We start from the raw sequence: 26,502 nt of genomic DNA on the forward strand, positions 1-26,502 counted from the left end.
TGTTGGCTGGAGAGACGTTTGTGATAGGCATTTCTGATAGACCGCACAAATAGAACTCAATGCTTTTAGTGACTTTTCCTTCCTTTCAGTAGTTTTATTTCTCTCTATCCTTATCTGCTGTCAATAACAACCCCTCTTTCTTTTCCCTTAAATTTCATCCTCTCTATGTTCCTTTTCTTTTGGATTTCCTTGTTCTTGTTCTTCTATCCTCATCTTCCTCATCCCTCCTTTGCTGCGTCCCTTGTGCTCTGTTGTGATCATACCTCCACCCAGGCACCTGACTGCAGATAATCACCCGAGAAGAAAGAAAGAAAAAAAAAAAACAGTTTTTATCTGCAGCCACAGCTGCAATTCATTGTAGAGTGGTGAATGAAGGGGACAGATTAATAGCATCCCGCTTATTCTGTCCTCTGCTTTTTTTCTCCTTTCCTCCTCTTTCGTTCAGTGCTGCCTCCTACAGCTGGTGTTTTCTGAAGAGTGAAAAGACCAGATTTAAATTCCCCCTTTTTTATCTGCTGGATATTGGCAGTAAATTTTGGGCTGCTTTGAAGAAAATTATTATGTTAAAGATTAAGTTGTGTGGTGTATTTTACAGTGCCCCCCCCAAAAAAAAATGTTAATTTCTTTGTTATTTACAAGGACTGCAGAGTGCTAATAGTAAAACTTAAAAGTAAAAAAGTAAAAGTAAAACTTCTTCCAGGCAGTTTGTTTAAAGGCAAAAAATTAACAACTATGATATTAAAGTCAGCTCCAATTAGTTGGTGAGAAAAGAAAAATGCCCTTTAAAAGAACTGTTTGCTCCTGCAATCACAAAAGGGACAAGTTTGACGTGAAGGCAGCACATCCCACGGCGTCATTTAGCAGTGGTTTGCCGGGCTCTGTGAAAATGGTACAGTGGTAGGTTTTACAAACACACTTTGCCCAGACATAACGTAGAGACAAGACTGATGCAGGCTGTTACTTGTACTGCTATAGAAAAAAACAAACAAACAAAAAAAAAAAAACAGGAAAAATCTGAATGGTTTTGATTTCTTCCCCAGGTTTATTGCTTATTAAATGTGATTAAGGGCAAAATCATGCTGATATATAACCTTAAAAGACAATATGAGCTGAAATGATATAATTTAACTTCATTTTTACCTCATTTTGAAGCTCTGTCTCATACAATATCATATGTCATGATGCATACAGTATATACATTCATGTCTAATCAAAAATACCAGAGACTAGCTGACATATAACTAAGAGATATTTCATAAGAGAAACCCTGTAACCTACATATTGCATAAAAGGTGGGAGTTTACCTTTAGCATAATTAACAAGTTCATATGTGTGATTTTAAAAGTTATATATGAGATCAATACAGCAGATACCTCAACACATTCACTCTGAAAGAGTCAGAGTTTCAGTCTGATGCAATGAAAGTACATGTAATCTGTAGCTGTCCATCTCTGCAGCCAGACGAGAGAAACAGGACATGACTCACTAATATAAAATGAATATACAACTGTTGTGATTTGTCTGAATGTGTTTGCATCACTACTGAATTCCTGGTCATGGGAAACAGTGTTTCTAGTTTTCATGTGTTATTTACACTAATATAACAAAATAAAAAAGTTTGTACCTAACACAAATAATTGGAGACAAATACTGTGAATACAACACTCTGACACAGTCAGGTGACTTTGTAATGATCTTCGCCAGTGAATCAGTAAAATTTAAAGCTAAAATTTCAAATTCAAACTAATCACTAATAAATTTCACAAAATTTGCAAAAAAAGTGTGAATACTAAAAACACTCACATTGCATCATGCTAGTTGACATAGTGGCCAAGACTATCTGAGTATATCTGCTTATTTTCTCCGATAAACTTTAGATTAGCTGAGATCTATTTCGTTCTCAAACATTGAGATTATTTCCGCCTCATGGAGTGACGTGGCTCTCCACTCCGCTGTGTGAAGGAGGTGTCTGGGGATGTGGACACGGGTCGCAGGCAGCGCCGCAGGGCATCGAGCTTCAGTCAAGTGGGAATTCATGTTGATTTTCATGCTTGGCTAAACCAGTTTTGCCAGCTGCCATTTATGCTTAGACATTCATTCTGTATGAGTGATGGTGTGTGTGTCTTATTTTGGCCCGATTAAGGTGACATCCAGCTTAAAATAGAAACTGTGTCATCGTAGCAAATCATGTCCATCAGAAGCTCTTTGGAAACAAAATAAAACTCTAATTTTGCATATGTAAAACTGTAAATGTGAGCACTAACACAGACACTGGAGCATGTTCTTATTCCTGTCACTTCAAAAGCAGAGCTGAGAGCTTTTTCTTCCCTGCCCAACATAATACAGCTTTGCGTCTAATTCATATTATTACTGAAATTGCCTCAAATTTGTTGCCATGGTTATTTTTCTCTTCTCTCTTTTTTAAGCTTTGTGCCTCCTCGGCAGCTGATGATTAGAGCCGACAGCGCCTAGAAAGAGTCTGGGTGTGGGGAGACAGTGTGTCTGTGTCTGTGTGTGTGTGTGTGTGTGTGTCAATAGGGGGACAGATAGGCTGCAAGGCAGTGACCTGGTAATAGTGGCTGTATCCACAGGCCATACTCCAAGATAGTTGCCATGGTCACAATAATTGGGAGGCTGAGAGAGCGACAGAGGAGTGTGTGTATGTGTGTGTGTGTTTGTGTGCATACATGTGTGTGTGCATGCATGTGTGTGTGATGGTGTTTCAAGACTACAGACAGGCAGACATATGGGAAGAGACAAAGGAGAGAAGAGAATGATTGACTTTAAGAAAAGGAGGTTTAAGGCAACACTGCAGACTAGCAGTAAGAAACAGTACTACATTACCAGCTGTTCACACACACACACACTGTACTAAGGATGGACAAAATAATAGGAACAACTTGCTATATTGGAAGATGAAGTTAACTCAGTACCTTTTAACTGGCTATTTTTTTTAAAATCTGGTTCTAACACTTTCCTTTGCCTGTGTGAAGCACTTTGAATGGCAGTGTGTCTGAGACATGCTAAATAAATAAACCTGCCTTGCCTCGCCATGATCACGGCTGTCCACCCAATAATTGTTGAGCTACTTGAGTCAGGACTAAAGTAATGCACCACCATCTGTAGAGCAATGCCATTAGCAAAATCAAAATCTGGATAGCACATTTCAAAGATGGAGGGGAATCATTCCAGTAAGTTGCTCACTGGATACATGTACTAAAAAAATATTCTGGGCCTCGGAGGAAGCACGATGGAGTGGCAAGCTGCTTGAGAGCTTGCACATTTGAGACTTTCTGAGCAGCTAACTTTCTGTTTGCTTCCCTCACACATGAAATAATGTGAAAAAGTTAGATTCTTTTGTATAAACTTGAAAAACAAACAAAAAAACCCCAATAAGTATTAAAACACACCATAGCTAACTGTGTGTTTTCTGCCTGCTTACAGGATCTCTGTGTTGTGTGTAACCCTCTCTGTTCGCTATTGGCCCTGTCAATGTCTGTCTGCAGCTGAATGAAGTACTCTGTCCTGTTCCTCTGTCACAACACAGCAGCATCATCATCTGACACACTGAGATCACAGTGGTGTCCCCCGCCCTGGCACACACACACACACACACACAGACACACACACACAAAGACACACACACACACACACACAGATTTGTGACTGGCTCGCTAACCTCCGGCGTCCCACTGTCATCATTACTACTGTTCACCCACATCTCTCTCCCTCTCTCCTCCTTCCTTATGCTGCGGTCAGGAAAAGCCCCCTGGAGGGAGTGGTGCAGCGTGTTTCTCCACACTACGCGTGTCGTGCAGTAAAGCAGCCACTGGCCAGGACAATGCAGTGGTGACGTGGTGCATGGGTGGGTGTGTTCTGAGTTTGTGGTTCTTCATTGGACGTTGAATTTTCCTCTGTTCAGTCACGATCGTGGTGTGAAGGAGTTGTTGGAAATCTGAGGACGCACCTGAAGGACAGAGCTGAATGTTCACTATTCTTCTCACTGTTCTTCCTTTATCTTTCTTCTCTTTCCTTACCTTCTCTCTTCTCTCCTTTCTTTTCTTTCCCCTCCTGTCCCTCCTTCCTCTTTTTTCTTTTTCTCTTCCTTCCTCTCTGCCCTCTGTGGATAAAAAATTAAGGTAGACAACAATCAAGCAAACAAATGTCAGCTTATGTTGTACTGTATTTTAGGGTAAGCAGGGGGTGTGTTTGATGTGTGTATTACTAGGTTGGTGTGGTGGGGGTTTGGAGGAGTCTTGATGGCAGTGACACATGCATGTGTATGGAGGGGCTGGGGGCGGTGGTGGCAGGGGGGGCCTTGAGTCATGAGTCACACTGAGGAGGGGTAGCACAGACTTCTTTTCTCAGTGGCGTCTTTGAAATGAGGAACGCAGCAGCAACATGACGCTCCAGGCTAAAAGCTCTCTATTGTCACTGTGTTGGAGCGATAAGGTTCGTGTGCCACTCAGTCGCTGCTGTCAGTATGTGGCACAAGGCAAGACATGCACACAGCACACACAGAAACCTTCCTTTTCTTCTTAGAAATGTGAAGGCATCAGTTTGTGCAAACATACAGCCAGATTGTTCATTGTGGAACATGCTGTCAGTCTGAAGTCTTACTGTGTGTGTGTGTGTGTGTGTGTGTGTTGGTGTGTGTGTGTTTGCACCTGGTATTACTCACATTGTGGGGACTCGGCCTTCTCATTGATGTCACATGCTGCGCCTTCTTCATCTGCAATGGTTTAATGGCCCTGACTGGAAAATTGACTGGAGTCACCAACTGTTTATTTTGCACCCAACTGTTAATATTTGCAGCAGTGGAAATGAGCAAAAATCCCATTGTCTTTGGTTGATTTTCTGGAAATTTGTTTTAAGCTTTGCATCTTGTCATAGTTTGTACATGGTACATGGTAATTAGGCACGATCATGATATCTTCCTCAAGTTAGAAAGAAATACAAGTGTCAGCAAATTGTTGACGCAATGGCTGTAAAGCATTAATACATTAAACAGTTACATGTCAATAAAATCCAATATCAACATAAATTTAAGCAAATTTAAAACAAGCTATAAACTCTTTGCAACTGGCAATGTCAGCATAAACACACTGAGCCTTTACAACTACCTGCAGCATTTTGCCCCCTATATTGATCATAGCTAACTTATTAGCATTGGTTTGTTTTTTAACAGACATCACAGATGTCATTATTTATCATTATTTAACTGTATTAATTATTGGTGTATTTTTATTTAAAAATAATATAATATATAAGCTTTTGGGCCCCCATATCAGTCTGCCTCAGCATCTCGCCACAATATTAAATTTGTAGTTTCTGTGGGAAAAGTAATATATTCTAAATAAATATATTCTGAATAACTTAAATGAGCTCAAATTCCCATCTCCCTGAGTAAATCAGTTAGGGTTATCTATACCGGAAGCAGCCTTTTTTAAGCTTATTAGCCCTGATGGATGCTGGAAGATAAGGACAGTCCTTTCCATGCAATCATTGTATCTTTAATTATGTGTTTTATTAATGTCACTTTTTATATGGAAATGTTATTATATTAACACTACATACTTATTGTAGGTTTATTTAAATCTGCTCTGCTTTTAATTTGGCACTTTTCCTTGAGAAAAATAAGGGACGAAGTGGCCATTTGAATATCTTTGATGTTCCTTTCAGTGTTTCTTCCTGATGCTGATTCACAATCAGCTCTCCGCCTGTCTGTCGGCTTTCTGCGGGAGAGATAGTGCTCTCTTCATTACGCGCTTCATTAATTTAAATGCTAATTGATTCTGCGAGGGCCTTTCAAACCGAGGGCCAAGTCCTGTCTTCCCTATTGATTGCGTCTGTGTGTGTGTGTGTGTGTGTGTGTCTTAGTGTGTGTTTTGTGCACCTGCTGGATGCAGGAGTGACACGTTCTGACAGACCAGCCTCTCCTGCCTGTCTGTCTGCCTCAAGTGTGGCACTGATATGGTTGGAGTACTCCAAGCCATGAGAGACAAGTACAACAAAAAAAAAACAACACACACACACACACACACACACACACACACACACACACACACAAAACAACATACAGACTCTGAGGACAGTTTCAGGGCCCAAGTGGTAAAAAGAAACAGAAAATGTGAATAAAGACAGTTGGCATACTGTATATGACGACTGGTTGGATAAAACAGAGGATGCAGGGGCAGTTAAATGATCCGTGCTTCGTTGCTAGGAGACACCAGGGCTGGATGGTAGAGATAAATGCTGGGATCCACCCCTGGTGGTGAGCAGAGGGTGGGAACGCATGAGGGGGAGGCAAAGGGTAAGAAAGGGAGAGTGGAGATAGGAGGGGAGTGAGTGAGTCATGTGACAAAGACACATAGTAGATAAGCCTTCCTTTCTTTCTCCATCAGTCTTCCTTTTCCCCCCTTCTTTGTTTTCACAAAAGTAAAAGTTAGTCAAGGGCCCCCAACCTTCATATGTCTGGGTTTACACATTTTAATTATTCAGCTGCTTAAAGATCCTGTCCAGGAACTTTATCAAAGCTGCATGTAGGCTGCATGAGTATGTGTAGCTCTGAAATAGCTGTATACTGTGTACTCAAAAATGTTCCCCTTGTACATGAACCGCTTTAGCTTGAAATACAGCTTGAGGAATGTAGTAACAAATAACTTAAATTCCATTTAAGAAATAAAAGGAGTTTCAGTTAGCCTAGTTGAGCAGTTGGGCATGGGATAGGGTATGACAGGCATGTGAATATGATTGTTTACCAGCTTTCTGACTCTTTTTGTAAAATGCTATGTAAAGTATGATTTGTCATATTTTGTAGTGCATTACTGTAAAGTGCACCTAAGCTCATCAAAGCCCTCACATTTCAATAAACAGAATATTGGGAGGTATAGTTATGCTTTTATATGAGTACATATATAGTTTAAACCAAAAATTACACGTGTACCTTTATTCCCAGTACAAGCTCTCTAATTATTCAAATTATTTCCATCAATGATCACTTCAACTCAGTCTCGTAAGTCTGTTAAATTCATATCTGTTTTCTTCCTTCTATTTCCTGCTTCACTTGAACACATCATTAGCTGCAGAAATTAGAGTCTAAATTTGAATGTGAAACTTCTGTGCAAACTGGCTCATCAGTGGTGGAGCCTCTATGACTGATGCCGTTAGGGAAACTATGGCTGCCACCATGTAAGCACAGGAAACCGCTTCATATCACACAGTCATCCCTCATCAATCCGCTCGACTCTGGTCAGCCCAGAACAAAAAGACAAGAGCAGGAGAAAAGCGTTTCCTCCATCAAATGTGTGGGAAGTGGTGAGCTCTGAGTGCACGTCGTGATTAGTTGCGAATGGGACGCAGCATTCTGATTGGTGGAGAAGGCTTGAGGGTCAGGCGTTCTGCCAGAGGCTCATACAAGGCTGCTGATTGCTATTCATCCACAGATTACAGTAATTTAGATCTGCAGCAGGCCAAAGGGACCTGCGTCTGGCAGGATGGTTACTGCTGCCGCTCCTCTGTCTGGGGGTGTAGTTTGGTTTGCTTAGTGATTTTTTTGTTATCAGAAATGAGAGAATGAGCCTAAAAAAAAAAAAACAGTCACACAGTAGTTAGCCAGAAAACCACTATACCAAGATTGAAGAAAGGTCTTGATTTATGTCCTATGATCTGAGAGAAATATTGGACCTGTGGTGAAGGTGAAATTGTTGACAAAAATACCTCAATCTGCTGTTATTATTCTAAACATTTTTTAACAATTTACTTTTAAAATGATTCATACTCATTTTTGAAACAATGCTTAAAATGATCATTAGATAATTGAAAAACTGATACTTGCACCCTCAAAAATAGCCTGCTTTTAAATCGCAAGATACTGATCAGGAATTTGTTTTATAATCCTCTGTAAATTATAAATCCCTCATTCTGAATTTAAAAACTTACATGGCACATTTCCAAAAGTATAAAATGCATATGTCAGATCTAAACTCTGACTCTGTAATGTAGAGGATGCAATGAAGACTAGGCATCAGTTTGGTTCCTTTTGTCTTCGACGTGCCCCTTTGGACACGCTCAAACCTTGAATAATCAAGGCTGATGAGCCACTTAGTTGTGAATGGTTTTTCGAGAAGCAATGGCAATGATTAATCAAGGAAGTGAGCAGCAGTGGCTTCTCCACCTGCACACATTACAAGGTTAATCTCTCTATTGATTATGGGAGTAGAATAAGCCAATACCTCACTACAGATTTTCTCTGTTTTTGTGTGTGTGTTTGCTTCTTCCTGTGGACGCAGAACTGTGGCAGCAGGAACCGATACTGAATTGATGGATGATGCTTTTGTTGATACCATCTTTTTACCACAGCCATTACCCCATATTGAACAAATAAATCATGTTAAGCACAACATTAGATTCACATTTATTGAAAAAAAAAAAAAGAACATTTTTCAAAAGGTTTTCTTTTCTACAGCAAAACCTAAAGGTTTTTCACAGAAGTAAAAACAATAACTTGTTTAAAGGGCATAAATATACATTCTGACGTCTGTTGATTGACGTCTAATATCTTCACAATAATGGACACTGATGAAGACAATAAGAGGTTCACAACCACAGTTTGATCACGACAGAAAACAAATTTAACTGTCCATCATTGAGTCTTGGGTAATTATACAGATAACACTGTTTCAGAGATATCTACCCCAAAGGAAGTTTTCTGTTTTCTCTCTCACACACGAGCACATTCACATACTGTATATACAATCACAAATAGAGTCAACAGAAAACCAGTGCATTGTACAAACTTGTGCCACCACTTGTGTTTTGGTGACTCCACGTTGTGCTGTTCAACGTGTGTGTCATGTGTTTAGACAATACGTGTCCATGTGCTCAGCTCCTCAGGGTGTCTGGGCTCACACTGTTTGCCCTCTGGGATGCTGCTTCAGAGGTGACCTAGTTCTCCCGATTGTCAGCAGAAGGCAGTTTCATCAGCTCGCTTTGTGCCGAGGCACTGAACTGTGCCTAGGACCCTGGGACAGGCCAATTGGACTTGTGTAATGAAGCTCATCACACACACACACACACACACACACGCGCACACACTCCTGCTGCTGTTGTCAGGTCCAGGGGAACACAATTTATAACAGCAATTTATTACATTTTCCTTTATCAGAGAAATGTGATTCCTCTGTGCATTTCTGATGCATGCACCACATTGCCATTATGATCCATTATAGGGAGGTGACAGAGAGGGAGCAGAGTGTTGATAGATGTTGGTGTCGGGCCGGCTGTCATTACTCCGTCTATCGAGTGGCGTATGCAAGACACTTCCTACAAAATGGCCGCGGAGCACCAACATGGCTCCGACTGCAGGAGTAAATGATTCACATCTGACGACTGCTACAAAATGTTAAACACATTAATTTGCTGCTTGCATGTGTTTGGAATAACTTACTGGCTTGGAGTAGCAACACGATCACAACAAACAGTTCTACTTCAATAATTTCAGTGCCTCTTCACAGCAGAGTGCACGAATGAGCAGTATTTACACAGATGTAAGGAGATCCATCAAAAAAAGAAAACATGACAAAATATGTACAAGAACACTGCAAGTTCCCACACTGCATATGGGCAACTTAACACAACATACTGTTACACCAAATGCAGCAACTCCGCATTATCCTAAAGACCCTCTAGTCTACAGAATACTCATCTAATACAGAAGCAACAATGGTAGTACATTCATATAAATAATAATGCCAGTTTACCCTGAGAGCCACATCAGCACTTTTGGCTCCATTCATGTGTTTCAAAATGAGATGTGAAGACCAGCTTCATTGTGTGTCCATAACAACTCCCTTTAGAGGAACACTGACTGTCCTTGAGGTCGTGACACCAAATCCCTTGGTATCAAAGAAAAGGAAAAAAAGAAAAAGAAAACAAAAAACGTCTCTTTGAGCGCTGTTCTGTAAAAGTCAGAGGGTCCTTGGAAGTCCATGGATTTTTATAAGGCCCAGGAGATCTCAAGGTTTCACAGATGAAGGGGATATCAGTTCATCAGGGTCTCGCTCCCTCTTTGAATGGCACAGACAAAGAAAAGAAAAGAGCAGATACGGAGAAATCCTCTGTATGTGATCAAAATATCTGAGTGGCAACATGAGCAAAAGAAAGAAGCTGTGAGGAGGAGGGGAAGGGCGAGTTAGAAGAATCAGTCAGTCGATTAGTTGACTTATCAGCAGAGCTGAAGTTCGATTCCATGTTCAGGTTTGCTTCTGTTCCTCTAGCTTTTGGTTTTCAAAGTATTTTTTATTTGAATTTAATTAAAAACACAATACACTGAAAAGAACTGAAAACCAGAATGCCTAGCAACTGTCGCTCACTCTCTCCTCTCTTTTCTATGCAGCAGGTTCTCTGTAGTAATGAGTCATGAGCAAACGACTGATGGAAAGAGAAATAGGGCAATGCATGTTCATCTGATCATGGACAGTTTCTAGACTCAGCTCCTGGCGCAGTCTCCATTTTTCTGTTCCTGCATCCTCCATCTGTCCCCTTCTGTCCTGTTGCTCAGAGGTTAAACACAAAACAGCGTAGAGAGGAGGCTGCATGGATTTGATCTTTTTTCAGCTTTGTCTTTGTCATCTTATTCTTCTTCTTATTATTGTTAAGCACTTTGGTCAACTTCGGGTTGTTTTTTAAAGGTGCTTTAGAAATAAATTTGATTTGATTTGATCTTCAGCGACCTTTTCCACGATCTGTCCATTGTTTAATCTGTCCAGGTCCTCGATGTCACAGCCCTCTGCTGGCATTGGGTTTCAGCTTGATGACCCACTCGCCTCCAGGGTTATTGTCATACAAATCCAGAAGGTGTGTGTCAGGATCTAAACAGTGCTCACCTGCAGAAAACACAGAAAAAGCTGTAGGGGCTGGAATTGCTTGCTGCTGAGCTAGGTTTAAAAGAAAAAAAAAGTAAGGCTATTTTTTGTGTCAATTAGAGTTGTAACTAACAATTTGCATTATGGATTTTTCTTGTAATTAACATCTTCATTCATCAACTGTTTGACATATTACATGTAAGAAATAAAAAGAAGCATCTATCCCAGGTACAAACTGTCATCTTCAAATGTCTTGATATTCTTCAGCTCTAGTATCAATTTAGGAACAATCCGCATGCATAATATTAGGTAAAAACACACACATTCAAAAATTTGACATCACAAAGTTGAACTGACCGAACAAGTTTTCCTGTTCACTGTGTCAGTTCTCCTGTGAGTGCAGACGTGTGTGTGTAATAAGCATTTGTCTGCTCTGATAACTGCAGATGCACTGCTTGTGTCTCTTTGGCGATTATACAGTTCATTACATAAGATCATGCCATCTTCATCAGCTCAATGAGCAGGAAGACATGCTAATGTCAGCACTGATGGTTGATGCCACATCAACTTACCGATATTTCCTCCTATTTCGTAGAGGGCACAGTCTGGATATGTCATGGAGCCGTTTCTGTTAAGAGACATATAACACTCATGTATCATGTTCAATTTTTCCTTAAGGGAGAATATACCACACATAATGGTTCATTCTTAGAGGAAACATTTATCAGGTGACATTGTTGGTGACACTGTTAATAGTTAAGCTTACCTGGGGGGGATGAGGTTTTATGTTAAAGATATTTTAATGTCTTTGTTTTTTGTTTTACATGCTCTGTCAAATATTGTCTCTGTGACAAAACTACAAGAAGCAGGTGTAAGACAGTTTGTATATTTATGATATTTCTGAGCACCTGTACAAAAATTGAGAAACCACAGCACAAGAAAGTAAATTCCTGGCTAAATACAAAAAATGGAAGGCTGAGGTTTGCATCTAGTCATTTGAAGTCTGTGCCGTGTCATACCTTCGTGTTTTGCCTTTTCCATTTTCAGGGCTGCGGAGGAACTGGCAGTGAAACTGGGCGAGGAGGTCTGAGGCTCGTGAGCTGATGTTGAGCTGGTACTCCATGGTGCTGCTAACCAGATCCCCAACCTGGATCTTCACTCTGCGGCATGTCTGCAGAACGCAGAAACATATGAAGAAACAGAAGTAAAATAACTTTGCTCATCGCACACCTTGTTAGCTTTGAGTGACAGCATGGAAACTTTATGTAGGTGAGGGAAGACAAATCAGAATGACGCTCAATTAATTTAGTTTTTTACAATAATCCTAATTCCTTATTGATGTGTGACATTCTTATTGCCCAGTATTTGCTTTAGAAGGATATGTCAGCATAAGAAAAACTGATGACACAGTTAGATATCTCTATGTTAATTTATGATGCTCAGTGTTGTATCTTTTGTTGGTTCTAAAACCAGATACTGCAACAACTGAACCAACTGACCTCTGAGGTGTTTTTATCAGGTTTTTCCCGGCTGTCTGCGTGGATTTTCCTCAGCAGGTTTTTGATGCGGCGATCGTAGAACTGGTAACGCCGGTTACTGTTCTCATTCAGCTTACGCACTTGGCTCATGAGGAAATTAGGGATCTGAAGTGAAAAGAAAAAGGAGGCAGCATTAGTTAAAATCATATTTTCATTTGATATTTAACAGAGTTTTGCAGTTTCACAAAAAAATCACTGAATTTCAGCCAGAATAATCAAATAAGATTTCATTTTTTGTCCAAACCTCTGAAGTCAAGAACAAACCTTCAAACTCATTAATTTAAAGAGAAAAAAAAACAGAGATATGAAAGCTCAATTTTGTGACTGTCATTGTTGTTTAATTGCCTTTTTTTAAACAAGAAATACATTTAGTGACACCCCATCGCCTACCGTCCAAAGCAGGTCCTGGTAACGGATGAAGAGTCTCATAACGTCAGCTGCCTTCTCCGCCTGTCCTTTCTCAGCCCCCTCTGTCAGTCTGCTGGGAACAGCCTTATGAAGAAAGAGGTTCGGGGCCATTATGGTCGCTACAGCCCACAGGTTCATTCTGTTCTTCTTCTCCCTGGAAACAACCTTACTGAGGAACTCAAGGAGGGCCTGAAGGACACACAGATCAAGACACTTGATGAAGACACAGACAGAGAAAGCTGAAGACATTTCAGACTGTCCAGGGTGGGAATTGAGCTCACAGCACCAGTACCTATAGAGTTAAAACACACTCACTGAACAATGTGTAAATGTCTTTCAAAAGAGAAAGAGGCCACTTATACTGAGGCACAAAACGCAGTAAAGTGAATTATCACACTGACTGAATCATCTGTAACACCTCTGTTGAGAAGTATGTTAATGCACCGTACATTTCAGCTGCCTCCACTGGAGTCAAAGTAATTAGTTCAGGTGGGTTTTATGTTTCCTGACGCTATAAGCGGAGCTGACTGCACACTTGTGTTGGTGTAAGTGAGTCATGGTTAATGCAAGTCATTATGTAACAAAGCAAAGTGTTTACATGTAGAATAAAAACAGAACAGTATAGCAGTGTGTTATGAAACAGTGTTTTGGTCTTCCATTTTCGTTTGAAAGTCATTTAGGATGCATTTGTGAGGGATGGTTGGGGTGAGGAATGTTAAATATAAGGTAGTTTGGCACTGTGATGAAGTAGGGAAGAAGTATATGGCAGCATGGAAAATGGAAGTATAGTACTCTTATTTTGGCCAAAGCAGATTCTTCATCAGAAATCAAGCTGCATGACTCACATTTCTTTTACCCAGGTAGAGGAAAATGGTTTGGTCTGTACCTTTAATGTGTTCCTGTTGGGTTCAGGTAACAGCAGGATGAGCAGGTTCAACATGTGGAGTTTCTGCTTTAGGTCTGTGATGTCTGAAGGAGGAGAGAACAAAGGTAAGACATGTCAGACACACACACCCCACACATACACATTCTCGCTTCATTTCCTCTGTTTGGCTAAGAATAATGGGATGTCTAAAGATTAATGGCACTGTGACAGGTGGCCATTAGGGTTGTTAGCTTATGCCTCTTCAGTTACACATTGTTTATCACTTTGCACGGACTCTCCTCACAAACTATATATCAGAGAGTGATCAATTAGATTTTATTAATATCAATCCATTGTGTTGTTAGGTTGAAACTAATGTGAGAACAGATGATTCCTTGCTTTCTCTCTGTGCATGTATTTGTGTCGGTGTTTTTTAAAAGGTTATCAATTTGTTCATCTTAAAGTTGAGTTTCAGCTGAAGCATAAAAGATGAGTGTCACACAGTGCTGTCATCACGGTAAAAAAGACTTGACTAATTATTATGTGAACCCCGCTGAGGTGTCTGAAAAATTGGACAGCAGATTGTCATGAGTGTCTGGGGGGATAAAAGGTGTGTAAATGCGACAAATGCACATTCTGTTCTGTGCTTACAAAGTTGCACACTGTATAATTAGTGCAACACAAGAACCCAGTAGGAATTAACCTTTTTTGAAAAATTGAGCTACAACAGCTGGTGTTTATTACATCCCAATTTGCTAAAAGCTGAAAGAATCGTCAAGTAGTGTCCACTGACCTCTGACGGCGCTGAAGGTGTTGAGGTACTCAGCGGTGAGCAGAGGAGCAGGAAGTTCCCGGATGAACTTCTTCAGTAATGCAGCAGCATCGTTTGGGCTCACCTCATCCCAGCTGACCTGCCCTGAGTAGAAATTGGCCTCCAACTTCTGCTGCAGCAGCTGCAGACAAGCAATAATGTTTTCAGAGGAGAAAGGCCATTAAAATTATTCTATCACAACCACAGAGCTGAATCCTGAGCCATCTAGGTATTTGCAGGTCACAACTAACAACCTGCAAAGCTAACAGTCTCTATTTGTAACAATGTGTAAATTTAGAATTACCTGATGTTACTGATTCTTATATTTTTAAGGCCTATTGCTGACAGAAATGGTCATAAGTTTTAGTTAACAAAAACAATAAGAGGAAAGACAAAATGGCTGAAGATGCTAAGGGTAGTAGAGCCATTATGAACTATGTTACAACTATAGTACAATGCTAGTCTTACGTTGTATTTCATAAATATTGTGGTATGTGGCAATGGTTCCTCCTTCATGCGTATTTAATGTTCTTTTTTGCCCCTATAATAATTATATTCAATATTTGAAGAATAAATATATAATTTTGTAATATATTGGTCTGCTCTCAACACCATAAAACAAAGAGAGACATCTGAGCCAAAATGAGAAGTTTAGTTACTTCTGTCTGAACAATCACATCCATGATCCATTAGAGATTACTTTATTGACCAGACGTTTGTCCTGTTTTCCCCCCTCAGAGCTGAATGGCGCCCTCTTTTGGAAGTTTGATTAGCTAATTCACCATGCACTATACAGTACTTGTAGTGAATTAAATATATAAATATTAGGCTGTCTGGGAGCAGCTGCTGAAAAAACATTTTTTTCTCTCCTTGTTTATCTAAAAGTTAATTATAGCTAAACTCAGAACCCTGGTTGATTTTTCTCTCTGCTCATGAAGCATTTCTGACATTTTACTGTGTCATACATTTACATTTTTGTACCTTTGGCTTTGGACATCATACATTCAAAGTGACACATTTTGTGATTAAATAATGTGGTTCTGTATCTGGTTTGTGTGCACAGAATGAGCATAGATCCAGGTTTTGTACCTTGACTCTGGACTGGGAGCCTGGAACCCTCAGGATCCCCTCTGAATCAAGCCCTTTCTTCTCCAAAAATGACAACAACTGCAGAGAAAGAGAGAGAGGGGAAGGAGAGGGAGAGACATTAGTAGAGTCAGGCAGGGTTAGATAAGAATCTCTTGCTCACCTCTGCTGGTCATTCTCAGTAACTGCTGCTACATACAGGGTGTGGTCATAACAGTTCACATCCACACTTCAATGTTATGTGCTCTGTGTGAAGCTGTGGTTCAACTAAGACAAAAATGTGCTGAATACACAAGTAAAATATGACCAAAAAGACACAAACTCATTTTGTGTCCCATCGAGGGTAAATAGCAGATGTAACACATTTAGACACTTTGAAAAGCATTACTCATGCACACTACACCCCGCATGTGAAACTAATAAACTCTTGCATACAGTACATTTCATTTATTAATTGTAAGTTAAGAAAAAAATTAAGTCTTAGGTCATATAAGTGAGAGGTATTTTGAGTTCTCACCGCCTGCAGGAAGAGAGGAGTTGAGGTGTTGGGTTTCCTTTTCTGATCATTCTCCAGCAGCGTGGAAAGGGGCACCCCAAAGAGCGTGCTCTCTGTAAAACAAAAGTGCCATTTAGTTCTCTGTTTCATATTAATCTGTATAGTGCTCGTGCACCTGCTTGTGTAATTGTGCGGCTTATGACTCATTAATATATTACTAAAGAATATGTCACTTTATTTTAGCTTAACTTTCAACGCCGTGGAATCAAATGTAAAATATTTGGTAAAGAAGAAGAAGCATATAATTAAGAATAATTCAGAAGCAAATCAGGTGCTGAGTTTGTAACTTTTCATGAAATGCAAAAAACGATGACGGAGCCTGTTAATTACCCATACTGCAGTGAAACAGGAAGAAAATGTTGGCGTAATCAGAAAGCTGCCATTTAGATAGAACCAGAGCTACAGTCAGTTAAGTGCTGTTCTGAGTCATGTGAAGTATGAAGACGGACTAAAAATAAACAAGGCACATAGTTAAAATGCTAGTTGTCTACACCGCATATTTCCATGTGTGTGAGTGCATGTTTGTCATGCTTGTGTGTGCATGACACCAACTGCTGCCATACCTGGCATTTTTCTCTTGACAGTTTTGTGCCTTTTGACCTCGAGCTCCAAAAGATCGCACAGCGCCGTCATGTCGATGAGAGCCAATTGACGGACCTTCTTCATGTCAGCATGGGAGAGGTCCTGAACGTGAGTCACTCCTAGACGGCACTTGGGACAGATCACCCGCTGAGGAGGTGAGAGTGGAGGAAGACAAAAGTGAAGTGGGGGTGGGTTGTAGTTGAGAAGTGGAAAGAGGAGATGAAGAGGTAAAGAAAGACAAAAAAACATTCAAAGTGAAAATGTTAAAGGAAGGAAGATGAAACCAGAAGCTGTGCAATTATACATTCGTTGTTTATGCCATTCACCTTGTATTTCACCAGGATTATCAATGCATGTATAACTGACATGTTTGAAAACCCACTAATTCCTTCCTTTTGCTTAAGAAATGTATTTAGCCTGAAATAGAAAAATAAATCTACTGGACTCTGTGACACAACAACGCACTTTTTGTTTTGAGCTAATTCCCCTCATTCCTTAATTCTGTTATCTAACCAACAGCAGGGCTGAACAGAACATTTGTGTCAGAGTGTGTGAATGACTGGAAATACATCAAAAGATCCAAAATGCAATGTAGGGTGGTTCAGAAACAGGAATTTAAAGTCCTTTCTATGAAAAATCTGCTGATGTTTCCTAATTGCAAGTACTTTTATTGAGCAAAACACCAATTCTGTTTGTTGAATTAAATTTAAAAACTGAGTTCTCATTATAATTTTAATCTTAACTTTGTCATGGCTCTAACGGACAATGGCTGCAGACTGTTTGGGTGCTTACAGGCAGAGTGCCATCCTCCTTCCTGCGCTGGATGTTGTTCTGTGGCAGTTTGGCCTGTTTGAAGAAGATGACAGCCTGTTCGCAGTAAGCCACGTCAGTGATGAAGAATTCCTCTTTAGGTGCACCTTGCTGATGCTCTGCCATCACAGCTGAGTAGGAGACACAGCCATAGTTACACACACACATACATTCAACTATCTATTAGTACACTATAAAAATACCACCAAACAGTATTTAAATGCATGCCAATTAAGGAAGCAAGGAAGAAAAATGAAAAAACATCCAAAAATATGTGGAAATGTACATGTGCCCACAGATCCCCATTATCTCTTATCTAGCTCGTTCCAAAACAGTGGAACAGAGAATCAGAAGAATGTTTTATGTCATATGAGAATAGTTCAAAAACAGTAATACCACAGATGCCTTTCTACATTGTGACAAAGGTTTATTTGTAACAACATCACACTTCCTTTTTGTTAGGCATGTAAGAATATTATCATATTTAATGTGTATGGTTCACATCTACAGATATGAACCTGTTGTATGTTTTCACTTAAAACATCAACAACTGAATCATAAAAACAGGCACATGAGAAACACCTTATAAGGATTGTTTATTTTTTCTGCAAACATAAAACCTCAATATTTTTATAATATAATGACATTTGGTGAACGAACTTGGCATAGTGAGGACAGGGCCTTTCCCCAGTTCTAGCGTGTAGAGCCAAGGAGTAAACTGGGATTAATCTGAACCAATTAAAAGATAGATCCAAACAAACAATCCAATCAGAGCTTCACAAAGCTGCTGTTCACCTGACTTTCAGATACAGTTTTTAGGTTATTTTAAGACAAGGCATTACAGCTATAGTTTACACAAATCTACCAGAAATGGTTTTAAGCTAAAAGATTTGTTTTGACTAAACTTCATTATTATAACACCTGATTTTTGCATTTAAAGTGCTATAGACCTGCTTTTAATTGTCTATGAGCATATCTTCATATTTGTAATCCTGGTGTTTTACTTTTGGCTTTATTTAATTACACGATGCATCTCTTACCTGATAGTGGTGTCTTGGCAACTGATTCCATGCTGTTCTGGGCACAGTCTTCACTATGTTTAGATTCAGGCAGAAGAGTCTGATGAAAGAGAACATTAAAAGATCACAAAGCAATATCCAACACTTTCTGTAAGGAGCAAATATTGTTTAAAATGCTGGTTTTGTTATATCGCCCCCCACTGGTAAAATAAGTAATGTTTTATTTTGTCCAGTGGGCAGATGGACATTGATACAAAGACTGTTTCTGGTGATAAGAGACTGATAAGGATCAGGGGAACCGTGTCTATATTCCCCTGTAAGGATATCTCAGACAGACAGGGAGCACAAAGAATGGCCTTTGCATGTGGTTTTCCTTTATTGTCACAGCCCCTCTGCATGGATAAAGACAGCAATTGGAACAATAGGAAGTCCCTCACTGAATCCTGGTAGTCACATGGGACATGGATATTTTATACATAAAAATGTGACACAAGCTCTGTATTGCTGTGAAAATGTAAATAATTGTAAACAGTATAAATGGCATATCAGTAATCCTGAGACCCAGGCAATAAATTTGTGTGTATCAGCTGCAATGCATAAAGCTGTGCATATCTGCAATATGAACAACATTTACATTTAGGACCTGTCAATGAATAGCATGATGTGAAATATTACAGAATCCCAACCTGAGTGATGGGGGAGTTGAAGATGTCACGAACGTCACGGGGTGGTGGTTTGTTCTTCTTACGTAGGGTGAGTGTGTAGGAATCCAGTCGGCGCTGGACGGCCTCAGCCTGGGTCCTGGTCAGAGTGGATAGCAACACTACATTTTCTATATCCTCGCTGTCCTCGTTGATGAGCGTCGACAACCCAGCATCGGCCAACCACTGTTCCTCTTGTTCACCCTCTGAGACACACACCACACACACACACACACACACACACACACAGACACAACATGGGAAGATCCACAGGCTGTATTTAAATACAATGACAACAGCAACAGGATATAGATACAATGGAATAAAATTTGTTTTTTTTTTTAATGAAGTTAAGTACTCACACTGTTGTGTGTTGTGTTGTAGCACATGAAGCTAACAAACTAAGCCAAATATAAACAGAGCAGAGATCATGCGCAGTTAAGTCTTTCTTACTCCAGAGGACTGTAATAAGTGATGGCTTTTCTTGCTGTTTGGAGCTAAATACCTCACATAGAAAAATGTCACCCAAGGCAGTAGTGTGGCTCACTGGTCTGTTTCTAATAGTTGGAGGAATATACTCAAAATATCTCGGCTTGTAAAGACTGAGTAATGTGTAAACTGGTTGGAAGTAAACATCTGTAGTGTGCTCCAATCAATAGCAACTGAAAATGAAAACAACACCACTTTAGTACAGAAGTCAACTTCCAAACTTAAACATATGTGTTTCAGAGACAGAAGTGGTCATGTTGTTTTAAATGAGAGGTTAAGTATCTGTTTATATAGCTGACATTTGGTCATTCACCAAAACGTGGCATAAAGTTATTAAGTTGCGTTTTGTGAAATGTAATTGAAATCTTATCAGTTTACTAAACAGTATTTTAGCTAGTGTCTTCATTATTGTCATGCCGATATTTCATATTATCTCTTTTACTGTAAACAAATGAGATATGAGCAAGGTAACATTAGCTCTGTCAGTGAGCTCAGACAGCTGTGCAACACAATGGTAATTAGTAGATATAAATCATTACTTATAATGATGCGACTGGCTTGTGAAGACTAAATAACATAGTAAGTTCTTTAGATGTAATAAAGAATAACATCACTTTTTATCTTTAACACACTCCTAACACCTAAGTCCAGACTTCAGGGGGTTTGCTCATTAATGAAAAATTATTTAAAACAGAGCTTCTGTCTAGGACACCATCAAAAGAACACAACCAGATTATTTCAATGAACATAATCAGCATTGTGGCTTGTGCATATAATACAGTCCCTGTCACAGTTTGATAGTGTTGTTATGGTGATGCGTGTTACTTTGCTGCACTAAAGAAACCTGATAGGTTGCCATGGCAAAAGCATAATTTCATGGAGGATCTCAGTAACAGCTGTTAAATATTAAAAGCTTGTAATTCATAAACTCAGGCTAATTTCTTTCTAAGCTCGTGCTACCCAGCCTGAATTGATCAGTGCAGAATTTGCAGTATTTACCTTCTGAGTGTCTCGAGTCTCTCCTGGTGGACTCAAGGTCTGTATAGCCACTCCCCTGACGGATGGTCTCCACCTCACTCCAGAATGAGTCCAGGCAGAGTTTATCGGGGTGCTGCTCCTGATCCTGGGAGGGCGGCGAGTGCGTGCTGTGTGCGTGGTCAGCAGCTGCCTGGTCCTTTGGGGTGGCCCAGGGCTCCACGCTCATCTCGGTGGGGCTGGGATCTCTGGTGCAGACATACACACACGTACAAAAATCACACGCATGCATGCAAACAAATGAGCAGAAATACAAAGACACATACAAACACAGCAGGAATGATGAACACAGGGCGGATGAATCAGCTGGGAGAGCCCAGAGAGATGGACAGACAAAAGAAGTGGGCTGGAGGGAGGGCCGGAGTAAGAAGAGATGGCGAGAGCGGACACAAAGGGGGGTCTCTATTGTTCCTGAAAAATGTAACCTGGAGGTAAAGTACCCCGCAGAACCACTAGATGTCACTGTAAAAATGTGAAATCTGTTTTTCTAGGGGGGTTACACCCCTCTCTCAACTGAAACAGACACACAGATGTAACACAGTATCAGTGAAAGAAAGAAAAATTTAAAAAATGAAGATTTAGAAAATAAATCTGTGGTGAGTTTCCTTAGTACAGGCAGGGAAAATATAGTCTGTTGTAACAATAGAAGACACTGTTCTCTAAGAACAATGGGACACACTCTGCTTGCAGACATACTTGTACCCTCAAGCACTAAAATGTGACCTGGTGATCACGGACACAGGAAGTGGTAAGTGACTCACTCCGTTGGTGTGTGGTTCAGTCACATTCTTGCAGTCAGCAATACTCAGGAGACATATTAAACTATTCTGGTCCAATTGAGAGGAATGCCAGATGGCTTATCATGCCAGCATGAAAGAAGACAGACGATGGAATCATAGTTGATGTATCAGTCAAAAATAGCCATCATACTTTCAGCCGTGATTCACTGAGCTGATCAAGATGTTCTTCACGTAGAGCACAATAACCATAAGTCACTCAAACCTACATCCGATACAGTTTGTTCCAAATCTGTGCTCTGTGTAAAACTAGTTTCTTGGTTTGTCAAAGTAGGGTGAAAGAGGATCTGCTGTGAGGTCAGCAGCTGTGACAAAAAGTTTTAACAAATACTTCATTCAATCTTTTTATAGCAAGCAACAGCAATTGACAACAAAGATATAGAATCTGATTTCAATGTCAGGTCACGTACTAGACCAGGGCCTGGTCTACCACCGGGTAATATTGCATCATGGACTCATAAATCATATTGCATCAGAGAGACTCTGGCAAGCAAGAAACAATGTCAGCGAACATAACTGAAAAATGTGGTATCCTATAAAAGTACACTACTTATTGCATGAAAGCCTGTCAAATGTTAAGATATAAAATAGGTCATTCTATAATTTTGCTGCACTCTAAACCAGTATGGTTACATTCCACCACACAGTATACACTGTGAGTTAACATTCATTTAGTCCAAACACTTGTTTAAAGGACAAAACCTCAAACATTTCAGTCATTTTAACTAAACTGAACTTGCACTGTAAAAAAAGATCCAATGTACTGGAGTGGATTTAGCAATAATACTGACCTCATCAAAGCCATTGTCTATTGGCAGACAAGACAGGCCTGTTTATTTTCCACATTAGTCAAATATTTAGTCAGTAAAATCTGGGAAGATAGTGGAAAAATGCCAAAAGCCTACTGTGACCTCTTGCTGTCACCAAAAAAGCTTTCAGATGCTGGTTTAGTCCAACCAGCAGACCAAAACACAGTGATATTCTATTTGCAATTATACAAAGAAAAGCAGCAAATCTTTACACATGAGTTTGACATGTATGTGTTATAAATTACTTCAGCAATAAATCTATTATAGCAACTATTATTGACTTGTTTTCTGTCAGTGGGTTAATTTTCAGCACCAACATTTTTATAAACATGCTGTGAGTGCAATTACATTTTTCACAAACCCAGGTGTTGTTGTAAGACCATCACCACTTATAATTAAGAAGTGATGTGGAACCACACATGTACTGTATACTACTTTACAGGGAGAAGAAATATCCCAATTAGTTTCACACAGATCCTAAGTAAGTGCAACAAAAATTTCTCAAAATGAAGATGGCACGCATACAGTCCACTCAAAAAAAAAAACAAAAAAAAAGAAAAAAAAGGGGAACTTCAGATTTTCTTTTCATACTCATATGAACATAAAGCCACAACATGAGCTCACAGCCTATAAGTCTCATGGCTAAATAAAGCCATGATAGATCACAGGTCTGCAGACAGCTGATGCTCCTGTTCAGCAGCCACATCAGATTAGAATACAAATAAAATTCAAATGGTATAAAAATATCTGTCATGTATTCTGACATTAAAGTCACACAAAACTTGTTTCTAACCCACAAATGAAGATTTATTTGCAAACTGTCATCATTATCATCATCATGTTGAAAACCTTAGGACAATGTCCAAAATAGTCACCAACCAAATACAGTGTGGAAAACAGTCTGCACACATACTAAAACTGCCTGCTTCTGACATACTTTTGTTATAATGTTGCAGGTCATTTTTAAATTTGTGACTCTGAAATACAATGTTTGCAGCTCAAATGCCGCTTGTCACACATACCTGGCTTTCTTCTTTTGGGAGGATGACCTCACATTCTTGGGCCTCGCTTGGTTTTGCACAGGACGGAACCTGAAACGATTCAACCTGGTACCTGTAAACGGCATGCTGGACCCCAGCCTGGTCACCATTACCTCCTCTCTGCCTCCCATATCCACAATGCAAAAGTAATCCAGGAATTACAGTCCAGCACGAAACCTAGCTTTATCCATTTCTGGTGGTTGGACACCATGTGAGTGCGATGTAAATCTGTCCTCTGCTTCAGCTGCTCTGTGCTGTAACAGGAAGTGTTGTTCTAAGTCTTTACTATGTGAGCTATGGCGTGTGACGTGTTTGCGAGCTGAGTGGAATTGAAGCTGGAATGCAGTGACCACTCCCTGAACATCAGCACATCATTCACACCTGTCCCCTCCCTCATTACTATGCTTTGACACACCCTGCCTACATGACTGATGACCATAAACTAACGTCTTTTGTGGTTCAAACTAAAATCGATTACCTGCACCTTTAAAATCCCACTTAAAAACGTTCTGGATGACAACAATGACACTACAAGTCTAAAGGACACCAGTAACATGAGTGAAAACATTAATGTTCACTCACCTGTAGACCTGAGACACTTAAAGAGTGAAAGTTCCACAGCTCTACAGTACTTGAGTTAATTAATCAAAGATTCTTTGTTGAAAAGATGAGAGGTGTTATCACCTCTTTGCATTGCTGATACAATATGAACCCAGAAGTAAATTAATCAATTAATCAAACGGATCAAAGGATGAAGATATTTTCTTTTTCATGCTCCTTAATTGAACTTGTATTACAAACAGGTAATCTTAAACCAGCCATCACATACTTGTGGTGGGACAGAGAATGACTTATATGCAGAAAGCAGCTATCTGTTGCACCAATCACAAATACAAGCTAGTTTGACCTGAGCATGACTAAAGAGCTGATATAAATAACTGTCCGGTGGCTGTGTGTGGAAGTGGAGTATGTGCATGAGTGCAAGGCAGAGCAATAGAAAAAGAAAGTTTCTCAAGTGAAACCGGTCTGTCAACATTGCCTGTGAGCAGCACTGTCACCAAACCCCTCCCCACCCCGCTCCTCAAATCACTGACTGATCATTATTTTCCCATTCTTTCTTGTCATGTTGATGACAGCGTATACAAAGTATCAGCTGATGATGTAAAAAGTGGTAAGGCTAGGGGAAGACAGACAGGTATAATGTATTTGGCAAGGAAGTCAACCTCAGCCTCTGCAATTTGTTATGTGACTCAGCCGTCTATCTGAATACGTACTGCAGTGTACGTAAGAGGAATGAAGAAGGCTTTTTTGTTTTTCCTCAGGAACCAAGCGGAAAAACAACTTTGCCTCTTTTTTTTTTTTTTTAACCTGATAATAATAGTCTTTTCCTTGCCAACAAATTTGAAACCTCAGCCACAAAACAATGCACATATATCATGCTACCTTTGTGAATAGACAATTAAAGGACAACTGAAAATGTCAAGGTGTTGCCATTGTTTCTTGTTGAATGGGCCTCTTATTAACACAGGGAATCAACAGGAAAATATCCACTCTGAGAGAAGAATAGAAGAAATGTCAAGCTGTTGTATTATCTTTATACTCCACTGTGGGAAATAACACAAAGTAACCCCAACCAACAACTTGGGTCAAAGAATATAGTAATCCACTTGAAAAGCAGCTTGCGTTGAAAGCTGCACAATGTTTAATACTTGCGGTTGAATTCCACTGCAAGCCTCTTACTGTAGCTTGCGGTGGATTCAGCAGTTATTTCATGCAGTCTTGAGAAAGTGTTTCTTCTCAGTGTCTGTCACAGCCTGTAGGATCTGTCCAACATTATGGAAATCCAATCCAATCCATTATGGAAAGCACAATTCAGCAACAATCAGGCCATAACATTTCTGCAATGACTAGAAAAACAGTTTCATATCAAAGACTTGAATTGTAGACCTGTTAGAACCCTAAAGAACACTGTTTCAACGTTGGCCATTACTAAAACCCAATTTAGTCTGGTATTAGTGGAGTAGCTTAATCCATACATGGACCCCGAGTCCATAGCAGCAGCAGAGGTCTAATCCTACCTGGCCTTGGCCCGCCCGATGGCTCTGCCTGACAGCAGCAGGAGGGCTGCCGAGCCACTTCTCCCCCACGGCATCCTACTGCAACTGCTGCAACCTATAGGAAACAGCAGCTGCCTGCCCCTGGCAAGCTGTTTCCTTGTAACCTCTTCAGTGCACAAACACATTAGAGCAAGGACAGTCTCAAAGTGTTGGCAGGCACGTCACTACATCGCATCCTGGGGCAGGAAAGGAGGTCTCCATAGGGGAGAAGGGAGGGGAGAGGAGCTGAGTGGTTGAATAGCTGACCAGGGCTAAAACACAGACAGAGGGAAGCAGTTGTCTGAATGGCTGGTTGTCTGGACTGGGCTGGAGCTGGGAGCTGAATAGATGAGGCATAGGACACAACAGCTGTGTGCCTGACTGGCCTGCTGGCTTGATGGCTTGACTAACAGATTGGATAAAGTTACACTGGGTCTGCATCACTTCCACCGCCAGGACAAAGAAAAATGAAAAACATCCTTGAAACTAGTGGCATCATGCTCACTTATTCATTTACTGATTTACGCAAGCACAGAAATCTGCAATATTGTTCCCTTTAACATGACCATGGGTCTTTAGTCTTCAATGGTTTTCATCATGGTCCAATTTACTGCCACTTGTTTACAACAGGGTTGACTCAGTGAATAACAGTAAGGCGAGATGAAAAAAGCTTTTACGTGACCTAGTTTGTCTAAGACCAAACTGGTTTTTGTCATCATGGAAACTTTCCAGTTACCAAGATCACTGGACCTAAGCTGTATCTGTCTTGAAAACCAAAACAAAACAGTAAAGCAGCAAAGTGAAGTTCTGGTGTTGTGCATAGATAGAAATCAAAAGCCACAAAAGCCAAAAGTCTTGCTACTTCCTTCCTACTTAAAACTATACTTTTATATAAAATCTATACATGACTTTTTATCTACATAAGTGAGTTACCAAATGTTATAAAACTTCTGTAGGAAGTTTTCTTCACAATTATTTATTCCCTCCATAAAAAC

At 40.0% G+C, this 26,502-nt stretch overlaps 1 protein-coding gene across 3 annotated transcripts; it reads right to left on the bottom strand.

Annotated features, from left to right (window-relative positions):
- Positions 1–8,491: 8,491 nt before the first annotated feature.
- Positions 8,492–25,647, bottom strand: arhgap40 (Rho GTPase activating protein 40). Of its 3 annotated transcripts, XM_026307757.1 has the most exons (16): positions 25,490–25,587; positions 23,394–25,318; positions 20,730–20,953; positions 19,227–19,447; positions 18,562–18,640; positions 17,504–17,652; positions 16,693–16,858; positions 16,091–16,182; positions 15,577–15,654; positions 14,470–14,629; positions 13,698–13,780; positions 12,794–13,000; positions 12,365–12,508; positions 11,885–12,036; positions 11,438–11,493; positions 8,492–10,886 (listed from the first exon to the last, which is right to left on the bottom strand). In XM_026307757.1, the coding sequence occupies exons 2-16, from the start codon at positions 23,540–23,542 to the stop codon at positions 10,780–10,782; spliced, it is 2,067 nt and encodes a 688-aa protein (XP_026163542.1). In that variant the 5' UTR covers positions 23,543–25,318; positions 25,490–25,587; the 3' UTR covers positions 8,492–10,779. The 3 variants fall into 3 exon arrangements, with proteins under 3 accessions (XP_026163542.1, XP_026163543.1, XP_026163541.1); XM_026307758.1 differs by lacking the exon at positions 23,394–25,318 and having other exon boundaries at positions 25,490–25,647; XM_026307756.1 differs by lacking the exon at positions 25,490–25,587 and having other exon boundaries at positions 23,394–25,478.
- Positions 25,648–26,502: the final 855 nt, after the last annotated feature.

This window comes from Mastacembelus armatus, chromosome 5 (genome assembly GCF_900324485.2).
Source record: "Mastacembelus armatus chromosome 5, fMasArm1.2, whole genome shotgun sequence".
NCBI lineage: Eukaryota > Metazoa > Chordata > Actinopteri > Synbranchiformes > Mastacembelidae > Mastacembelus > Mastacembelus armatus.